The 10,794-nt window shown below is 39.9% G+C and overlaps 1 protein-coding gene and 1 long non-coding RNA gene across 6 annotated transcripts in view; one reads left to right on the forward strand and one right to left on the reverse strand.

Annotated features, from left to right (window-relative positions):
* LOC120442249 overlaps positions 1-10,794 on the forward strand; it is a 36,263-nt gene that overhangs the window by 12,223 nt on the left and 13,246 nt on the right. The gene's annotated exons all lie outside the window — the stretch shown is intronic.
* zc3h12b (zinc finger CCCH-type containing 12B) lies at positions 512-9,785 on the reverse strand. Of its 4 annotated transcripts, none has more exons than XM_031730676.2 (6): positions 9,607-9,785; positions 3,794-4,590; positions 3,514-3,653; positions 3,146-3,380; positions 2,742-2,848; positions 512-2,652 (listed from the first exon to the last, which is right to left on the reverse strand). In XM_031730676.2, the coding sequence occupies exons 2-6, from the start codon at positions 4,426-4,428 to the stop codon at positions 1,229-1,231; spliced, it is 2,541 nt and encodes an 846-aa protein (XP_031586536.1). In that variant the 5' UTR covers positions 4,429-4,590; positions 9,607-9,785; the 3' UTR covers positions 512-1,228. The 4 variants fall into 4 exon arrangements, with proteins under 4 accessions (XP_031586536.1, XP_039474190.1, XP_039474191.1 ...); XM_039618256.1 differs by having other exon boundaries at positions 9,553-9,785; XM_039618257.1 differs by lacking the exon at positions 9,607-9,785 and adding an exon at positions 9,056-9,514.

Genomic DNA, 10,794 nt, shown 5'->3' on the forward strand with positions numbered 1-10,794 from the left:
AACAAACAAAACAAAAACATATCATAAATATTATTTACAGCAGAGGCAGACTGCATGGTTATTTATAGTTCCACTGCATCAGAAACACTTTAGATGCCTTTCATAACGCATTCAAAACACCTGAACAGGATCTTCATAAAAGCTGTTGTACAAATATTGATGTGCTTTATGACTAATCTAATTTGGGAAATCTGGGAGATAGGACCATGTAATTATTTCCTGTGCTGGTATTTACCTAACTTGTTTAATAATTCAATTGTTCACACTGATACGGCGCATTCAATATTACAGAAATTATATTACAGAAATATATATATATATATATATATATATATACACACACACATACACACACACACACACACACACACACACACACACACACATATACATATATATATATATATATATATATATATATATATGCATGTCTGTATGTATGTATATGCATGTATATATATATATATATATATATATATATATATATATATATATATATATATATATACACACACACATATATATATATATATATATGTATATATGTGTTTGCCAACTAATGCTAACTTTCTAGCAAGCTTGTCAATTAGCTCACAAGTGCCAGCATTCGAAACTTCATCAAGCTGTTGATTTGAAATGAAGAAATGAATAATGGCTTTTAGTGTTTTTTGGTCTTTAAAAGATTGCTCTCTGAATTAATCAGCCAATTTTAATTCCTATAATAAACTGTCTTCTGTGCTTACAACCTACCTAGAATGTTAGCTTGTTGATTTCATTATTTCTTATTTCACACATTACTTTATTTATATGTTTTACAAAATGGATTGAATATTTCATATTGTTTTCAGCCTCTACAACTTTGTACAACATGTAACGTCATTTAAATACAGCAGTATTATGTTCCACATTAAGGGACACCGTACAGTACTGCCAAAGGTTAATGACAATACAGGAATTACCTGTCATGTTAAACAGACGCTGCTTCCCTGTTCCTGCTCAGGTAGTATGAATACGTTATGAACCAGATTTCTAATAAGGTGTTGGCTTGTATCAGCTACACCCCACTTCATACAAAAATGTTCTCTATCCTACCAGAAACATTTAAAAATGACTAACTCCTGAGGGCAGACGTTGCACATGGAGCAACATTTAACATATGCCTATCTTTGCAAAGAAATCCTAATTTCTCTTATTAAATCCATTTTGAAAGTTTCATACAATTAACTGTTCAGTGGCATGACCTCAGTTTTGTAACAATGACAGCGGCAAGTTGTTGCGGGTCTGTCAAATGAGGGTTCTTCTCCATTACAGCGTGGACTATGTAAGCAGGAAAGATGTTACAAAGGTTCCTGTATGTTTGATACTGGTGGTCTGGGATAGCATACCGCTCTTGGTGTTCAGCTCCAGATGGGGCCTCCCATGGCGAGTTCCAGATTTGTTCCATTTTGTCTGGCATGCTGCGGACCATCACCCGCTCACAACATGGCATCAAGCTGTTACTCAGTGGATATGAATGATATTCATAGGACTCATTACCACAAGGGAGAGGGTCCCAGCTTGCATGCTGCTCACGGCACAGTGGAGGTCGCCTCTGTCTCATTGGGTTGCTATCATATAGCCTCGAATCCGATATGCTGTCCATACGAGTCATACCTAGCGAGCGTGTGGGTTGTGAGGACAAAGGTGGGAGAACATTCTGAGTTAGGGGATAATCTCCAGGACAGCTGGACCTGGCTCCCACTGCAGCATGCTGGATATGTGGTGCTAGATGAGACCCAGCCTGCTTACGTGGGCCTTGCTTTGGCTCCTCTGGTCCGTAACTCTGTACCCTAGTCAGCGCTTCATGACGAAACCCGTGGGAGAACGCTTGCATCCTAGTCTGTGCAGGAGACTGCTGCTGCCCCTTCATACTCTCCTCTAAGCTACTGTCCACAGAGCTTGGGTACAGGTCCCCATAAGATGAGAACGAGTCACTGTTTGAATGGCTGAGGCAGGATTCAGGGCAGTGGCTGGGGTTTCTCTGATACACATGCTCGTGCTCCATGCTACAGAAACTGTCAACATTATGCATGCTGCTCATGCTCATATTTGAAAAATCACTGTGCAGGGAATAATAGCCATGGTCACTAACTGAGTCATACTTTGGGAACTGTTCACTATATGTTACAGAGGCGCCATGACTATTAGTAACTAAAATAGGAGGGTACTGTACACTAGACATGTGCTCCAGAGAACTGTGAGAAAACTGCAAAGAACCTGGCACTGGGCTGCTGGCTGATCGTGTGTTCAAGGCACCAGCTGCGTGGCTCTTGGCTGGCTGCATTGTGGGCACACTGAGAGCAGACACGAGGGAAGGCACTGAATTTGTCTCAGACTTCCTAATGGCGGACAGTGCCTCTGGAGGTTCACAAGCCACTGAACGGATGCTGGGGTCAGACTGACGTTTGGGTGCCACGCGTTTGGCCTCAGAGTTGCTATCCCCCTTTACAGTTGCTGGACCAGTCCCACACTTAGCTAAAGCCCCTTCACTCATTGTTTTCACTGCAGACAATTTGGCAAAGGCCCGTAGTTCATCAGCCACGGAGCGCTGTGGCTGGTTGACACGCTCTGGGTGATAGTACTTGCACTTATGTCCATATGTGCATTTTTTTCCTTGTACAAAGAAATTGAAGATTAAGTTAAGAAAATGAAACACATTGAATACCCAGACAGAAAAGCAGTATTTTGAAGAAAGAACCTACCATAGGGGCAAGGTTGTTTTTTGTGCTCTGGTACAACGGGGCGTTTGCGCAGGAAATTTTCTAAGCTTGGTCCATGTCTTCCCAATGGATCATCAGGTGGCATAAACCTAATTACAAAAATATTTATTATTAAACACAAAAGTGTCTCTACCACAGAAAAGAATTCAAAACTGGCATCTCCTATTGTCTACTATAGATCACAATATAAAAATCCAACAGTTCATGCAACATATATAGTCTTTAATATATTGATTTAACAAATAATTTTACTTCTGTTTTATGTTTACATAAAACAACCCCACACGTTTCTAACAGACACTGTATTTGTACAGTCTAAAGTGGCATTCATGAAAGCATTTTACATAGTATAGCTATGCCAAAAAATGACAGTGACAGTTTCTTACTTGTCATTGACAAATGAGTACATTAGGAGTCGCTCTTCTATAAATTTCTTCCATTCTGGCTTCTCATTTTGCAAGTCTCTGTAGTTGTCATTTGACACAATAATTCCATCAGAATCATAAGCCAGCTTCACTATGAAGCGATCATCATAGCAAACCACTCTCCTGCCTTGAACTCTCCGAGACGGGGTAAAAACCAAGATCTTCTCTTTCTCCAGCTTGCGTAAGATTTCTTGATCTGAAAGAGGAATACTGAGTGAGTTTATGTGTATCAGTTTGGTAACAGTTTATTATAATTCCAACAGGTACAAGTTAAAAGGCTGCGCTTTAAATAGCACCAGTGTTATGATGTAAGGTGAATGCACAGTCACCTGCGATGAGGGCATCGGGTCTTGACTGCTCCTTCCTCCAGGCTGGGACAAACACAGTGATGTCTTTGTGTCCTTTCTCCAGAAACCATTCAACAGCAAGCTGGATGCCACGGCAAGAGAACACCTCTTTGTTTCCGTGGCTATCAAAACAGAACAGTATTAAGTTTAGTTAACTTCATGGAACGGCTGACTATTAAAGGAAAATACTTCAGTACAATAAGTTTATTCTGTACAGAGCACAGACCAGTTCAATATGAGTGTAAGTCTCTGTGTCCCTCACCTCATTGCCACATTTGAGCCATCGATGACGATAGGCCTGAGGTTATCAAAGCTATCCACAGATTCCTCTTCCACTGACACTTCGGGACTAACAGTCTCTTTAACACAGGGGGAGCGTGATATTGGCGTGGCTGTACTGCTGCTGCAAGACTGGTTTTCAGGCTCTGCTTTGTTTCCAAGCCGTACTAACTCAGCAAGAACATCGTTAATAAGCGCAGCAGACCCTAACTTGTTGAGCACAGTTTCAACCTGCTCTCCCGAATAGCCCAACTTCAAAGCAAATTCCTTCTTAGTCTGGTACTCTCTCTCACTGGCAGGCTTAACGCCTTGTACTGTGTTGGTCTCATCCTCACGAAAGTCTTGCACAGTGCTACTCTGGGAAAAACTGGGCCGATCAAGGCATGGGGAGCGACAGAGCTGTCGGTGGGGTTTTGTTACAGCCAGTGGCTCCCTTCTCTTACAGCTACTGCTGTTCACCTGAACACTCCGGTGTTGCTGCTCTTCTGATTCGCTATCTGAGCTGCTTCCATCCTCAGACTCATCAGTGGTATGCTGCACTTCGCTTGAGTCAATGTTCTCCTCCCTGCACGGGCGTTTTTCCATTTTGAGCTTCTCCACCATGGACCATGCTGTCATCACGTTTGTCTTGACACCCCAAATTTCCACTCCATGCTTCCTCACCTCCACCACAACCAGCTAATCATGCTCAGGGATGGACTTTAGCACTGCAGGCTTCTCCTCCAGGCCAAATGGTTACGGTCTCTACTGTGTGAGCAGGTAAAATCAAACTATGTAATCCTGTAAGAAAGCAACAAAAATAAGGGTCAGTATGTCTCTTTCATCAATCAGTTTTTTTCCTAAGCACCTTAATCTGAAGTTAGACAAAAAAAAAAAGACACTGAGGGAAGATACCAGAATGAATCTAACAACGATATAGTGAGCTTGGCCCCTCCTTTCCTAAAAAGGGGGTCTTTGGGTGGCAACTATGGTTGGTCCACATTTGAAGACGAGGTTATTTTATCTTATTTGACAAATATATACGCATTTCTGTTGTTTGTGACAATTTATAAATAGAATTCATGAGTTGTTAAAAGGGAGTTTTCCTTCCCGCTGTTGCCAAGTACTTGGTCAAAGAGGGTTGTTTGATTGTTGGGGTTTTATCTTTATTATTGTAAGGTCTTTACCTTACAATATAAGTGCCTCAAGGCGACTGTGCTCATATGAAAATGCTCATTTCAGGGCTTTAGAACAGGAGTTTGTAAACCAATGAGTGATGTCAATCTTTAGTACAATCTGTGGCATGGAAACAGGACCACTGGATTGCATGGCAGGTTAGGAGGGTCCCATATCAGAGTTTTGCTTTTGGTGATGGTCCAGCGTAATACTAAGTTAGAAGGGATGACAGATTTTCGGTTGTAAGTACAGTAGGTGCTGCCGGCTTCCTTTTATACATAGTAAAGGTAATGTTGAAAGGTAAAGTAAGTACTTTTTGAGATTTAATACTAAACAAAGAATACTTAACTCAGAAATATACATCAATTAGTCTATAATTATGTCTTCTAACAATAAATTCCAATAAAACCTAGGAAAACACTTTTGAGTCCCAGTCTTCTGCCCCTACTTGTGGTTGACCAGTAAGTTCTCCATCAGCAAGAAACAATACCATCTGCAGCAAGTGACTGAATTATTCAGGCAAATGGAGCACAATAATCACACATGCTGACTGGTCTGCCTGGCACTGCTACATGAGACACTGGATTCTTAATTAGCAAATAACTGCCATGGGTGGGTTGTACCCCAATTATGATCCTGGGGGCCACAACTGCGATGTTCTTACTCTTTACCCTTTCAAAGCCTACTAGGAGTAACTCTTGAAGCCCTATTCTGTTTTTTCTGCTTATAGAACAAAATGACTCAGTATCAAAAGTTAATGATGAAGTCAGAGATCACACTTGCCAAGTGTACAGGGGAGATCATCATATATCATCTTTGTGGGAGGAAAGAGTTAGAGCAGCGCTTGTTTTTGGTAGCCGTCAGGCATGGTTATTCATTGACAAATGGAGGAACATACTGAACTTTTCCTACTTCCCTCCAACAAAAAATCATTTTATTTCACTTGCAATATTCCCCAAACTATACTTAAGGCTTTATTGCATTTTTAATGAAAAGTAACATGTCACACTCACAAACCACTAATTCATAACAAATCTGACAACCAATGATGTATCTTAAGTGGTAATTACAAACTACAGCAAAGCACCTGACAAGGTGTTGCATTTATAAACTAAAATTACCAATAAACCAAAACAGCTCTGTGCAATATTTCTTTGCTTATTTCCATGTAGCAAACAGATACAACAAAATATGATCTCAATTTTTGGACAAACCAAAGCCAAAGATACAAACATTAAAGTGTCACTGATCTCCTGCCTAGTGCATAGTCCTTCTGGTTTTCTGGTTTTAAAATGAAAATCACAGCATTCTGTTAGGAAAAAAAAGATACAAATCACAGTTATTTTCAATAAACATCATATTTTAACTTCCAAGCAACATTCAAGCCAGACATACATGGGGTGTAAGTACATAAGTTAACATAACCTGAGACAAAGTGTGGGCTGAACAGTGTAAGCCTGCACCACTAATCCCCTGACAATCAATCTGAATTGAGAAGAATTCCACAGGGAGCAAAGCTGTTTTACGGTAAAGCACTGCAGGGATTTCGGGGTGCTCGGAGTCTAAACCACGACACGCTGCCAACAGCTCAGAGTGCACATTGTTTTTACACATGGATATTGATAATCAAATAATGTCCATGGTGAGCACACTAATGAACACACACACACTATACTACACTTTCCCCCAGTCTTGCAGAGACAGTACAGCCAGCTTCGAGCTTCAAGAGGCACAGCCCATGATGTGAGTTGCTTAGCAACACAGCCTTGTCATCAGCTAACTCCTTTTTACCAGTCACGACTAACACAAACACAGCTCATCATCTCTCTTCACGCAGCCAGTAAATGCAGAACACCACAGCTGCGCTACAACTCTACATCAAAACTCATGAAGCAGCGATTTAAAAAATTTAAAACTGACATTTAGACCTTTGTTTGGGGTGAGCATTATAAAAGGAAAAGCCAGTATTGATATTGTGAAACCTGACTGAAGCATTTGTCTGACTCTAAGCACTGGCTCGTGTAATAACACTCCGTCACTGTATTGGCAAAACACTGCACAGGCACCGACATTCATGGGAGCTACTTTGAAGGTCAATCTATGGCTAAACAAGCATACCTTGTGATGTCAGTGTTTTGTGTAGGCTTACTGCATCAATGGAGCCTAGTCTCACTGCTCGTCACTACTTGTGTAAGGACAGAGAACAAACCATGGTTTGAATATCTAAGCACACAGTTGACGAGGGAGAGGGTGATGAGGCACTGTGTGGAACTTCTAGGATTAGCGGCAGACACAGTACAAAGGCTCACACAACCCACTGTCATTTACAACATTTTATGAGCACATCAATACGTGTTTAAAAAGAGCTAGAGCTCTTTCAATCCTTTCCCTTCCACCTCCAGATTCACAGGCTTAGTCTCAGCAAGACCTCCAGACTATCCCTGCACACACACAGGCTCATGCAGATCTGTTTCATAGCAACAAGTGAGGCAGGCCCGTAAAGCCATCTTCCATGAAGCTGACCCAACATTAGTATCCAGAACAAACCAGGAATAAACTGCAGTACACAGCAAGCTGGTGTTACATTTAATGCTTGTGTTGTTATACATCTTGAAATCAAAGCTGACGCCTTAAACCACCAGCTAAATCACAAGTGTGAAAAGGAAATAAATTAAAAATTGTTACTTTGGTACACTTTTCTATTACTTTACATAGAACAAAGTCAACATTACATCTTTCGATCCTTGTTCTCATATTTTGTGGTTTTGCTAAACACTAAATGTAAATACATAATCAGCACGACCAGTTTCTAGTACTGTTTCTAGTTCTGTGTAAACACACGTCTTACATACTCCATCACCCCAAAATTGCAATATGAAGATGCTCTATATCTGCGGATCACCAATTAAAGTATCACAAAGTCAATAGAAGACAACATGTGTGTATTATCTGTACTAACATAACAGTGCGTAACGATAATATGGAACTGTATTGAAAATAACATTTTGGGGTTTTTTATTTTTTATTTTTCCTGGATATGATTCAATATAAGGAGGAAATAAAATGTCATCCAGGGAAACCAATCAAGAAAGATAAAATGTCATTTCCTCATTGACCCTGATCAGTGTTTCAGACATCTGATATATTACAGGAAGAATTAATGCTGGATGGCACTACACTGTCACAAGATCTAACAACACACTTCTATATAACCCTAATTCCACTGTGTCAATGTCTCACTTCAAAACAAGCAGCAGTTTTCACTGCAAAAAAAGAAGAAAGAACAAAACAAAAAAAATGTTAATTAAAATTTTAAAATGTTAATTTCTTCATCATATGGCCTCATCATCAACTTTCAAATTTCATCAAATTTTCAGCAGTTATCTTAGTGGATTTCCGTCACTTACAGTTGCAGTTATAATCCATGGCAAGCAGGAAGGAAGGTGTCTCTTCCAAGTCTTATCATTATTTTTAGATTGCAGTGCTTAAAGACACAAGAGTGTTTCTGCTTCGTGCAATCATTAAAAAAAATCTGAATTATAATAAATTATAGTGATACAAACAAAAGTATAAATCATGAAAACATCTTTAGGTCTTTAAGACATGATCCCTCTTCCCAGCAAGTTAAATTTTGTATATTATTAACCATTTAAGGTCCAACCAACTTTGGTCTGCTGACAGAATTTCTCCTTAACCAGTTTAGCTGTTCGTTTTTTTTGGTTTGTTTTTTTTAATTAATTCTGTGTTTCATAAACGCATCCACACACACGCGCACTAAGTTAGACAGTGACAGCAGACAAAATGACATGTGATGACTGAAGTCCATTTTCAGATTGAGCAAGTTTTTGCCTCTACAGGAAACAAACTACATGACTTGTAACTAAGGTTAAAATGAAACATGGATCCCAGTGACCCTCCTGAACTGCTGAATGAACTTTGGTGGGCTGTGTTATTGCAATCATTCTGCTAACAAGCTGACACGTCAATACAAAAACCTCAAGTGCTTGATATCTTTAGCGACAGCATCATGAGTTCAGATGGATGAAAGGAAGGTTAAACAACATGTCAGTATAAGGCAGTTTATACTTACATCGCATTCTTTACAATAACGCTGTAACATGACCACTGCATAAGACGTCGTCTTTAAAAGTCAGTTTGATTAAAGAGAACCGCTTTGACACCCTTGGGCCCCGGGCTGTGGTTAGCATACGCTAGCAAGCCAGTCTACTCAGACAACTGGAGTCAACATTTTCGCTACATAAAAACAACAGCTTGACAGTGTTTATCCTATTCGTCTATGGCTTGAGAACGGCCGAAAACGGCTGTTGCAAGCTACAAGTTAACCAACAACCTTGTCAATGAAGCGCGGCCTCTTATTTGGTTAACGGTAGCAAAGCTAGGTAACGCCAGCTAACATAAAGCCATCTCAGAGGCATCACATGCTAATATGCTAACGTGAGTTAGCTTCAGTTACTGAGCGTGTGCTAACATTTTTGCCGGAATACTATAGTAACTTAAGGTAAAGTTGACGCTCATTTAACATTTCAGACGTAACTAAAACAAAAGCAGCACGTTACGATTCCTTACATATTCTGCACGTATATCACCGCCATCGCTGAATTCAAACGATGCTCATCTCACCTTGTTGCTGTCATCCTCCTCGCCTGTAACAGTTATGTTTTGCTGCCATTGGCGCTGTCGCAGTTTGGTCAGGGTTGCCAGATAAGACGAAGGAAACAAGTAACCTTAACTGTGAAAAGCCACCAGGGTCAAAAAAGCCATATAAACACGATTTCTTCCTCCTGCTATCTCAGCATGCTTTTTTTCCTGGTCGCGTGTAATGATAGTTTAAGAACTGTCGTTTTTCCAAAGCAAAAACACAAAAGCACACTTGTTTTCTTTGCATTCTGAAGAACATTATATGACGACGAGAAGCTCTTAATTATAAACACAAATCAAAGTGTTATTTCTTATAAAATGTGCTATGTAGTCCAACTGCACTGTTTTTGTTGCATTGAGTGACTTACTGTTGTCATGTACTTTCAAAACATACAGTGGTGTATAAAAACTCTTAAGTCACCCTTTTCTTTATTTGTTGCTAGGATAATGGGAATTGAGTGTAGAAATGTACTTAAACATGTGCGAACATAATTGGAAATTTACAACTGGGCAAGTTTGTTCAGTTCTAACAACCTTGAATGTCAATATTTATTTTCCAACACAACCTGAACGCTCTTAGGCAGCTTTCTTGTAACTTCTTTAAGTAGTCTTCAGAAATAGTTCTCCAGGTTTTTGGAAAGGCATTCTGTTGTCTGTCAAGATGATCCCACACTACTTTAATAATTTTGAGGTTCAGGCTTTGGGAAGGCCAATCCATGAGCTATATAGGTTTTTTGTTTTGTTTTTTTTAAAATCATCCAGGTATACTTTTACTTTATTGGCCGTGTGTTTGGGATCATTGTCATACTAAAAATGAATCTGTTGCCAATTTCCAGATGGAATTGCAGGTGGATCAAAATCTGACTGTACTTTTCTTTGTTCTTAATTTGACAATACCTCCAACACCACTGCTGAAATGCAGTCTCAAACCACAACACAGCCTGCACGGTGTTTTACAGACTGCTGTAGACACCCACTGTTGTACCTCTCTCCTGAGCAGATGCATTAGTCAGGTCCTGTGTTGGGTCCATGCTGGACTTTTTTCCCTACTACTTAAGGACATGACTCTCAGGTACTGTCCATCTGCAGTGGATAGTGTTTAAGGCCTACCACTTATTTCCCTGTCCTCCACCTGCTCTGTTTCAAAAACATTTTTAAGGACACACAAAA

Source organism: Oreochromis aureus, linkage group 10 (assembly GCF_013358895.1).
Source record: "Oreochromis aureus strain Israel breed Guangdong linkage group 10, ZZ_aureus, whole genome shotgun sequence".
NCBI classification, from domain to species: domain Eukaryota; kingdom Metazoa; phylum Chordata; class Actinopteri; order Cichliformes; family Cichlidae; genus Oreochromis; species Oreochromis aureus.

Bases quoted from the DNA above. Each gene is read 5' to 3' on its own strand.
- zc3h12b (XM_031730676.2), bottom strand. From the start codon at position 4,428: ATGACAGCATGGTCCATGGTGGAGAAGCTCAAAATGGAAAAACGCCCG. The intron at 3,654-3,793 runs GTGAGGGACACA...CTGTTTTGATAG, and splicing joins GGCTCAAATGTGGCAATGAG to CCACGGAAACAAAGAGGTGT. The intron at 2,849-3,145 runs GTAAGAAACTGT...TTTTGTAATTAG, and splicing joins TACTCATTTGTCAATGACAA to GTTTATGCCACCTGATGATC.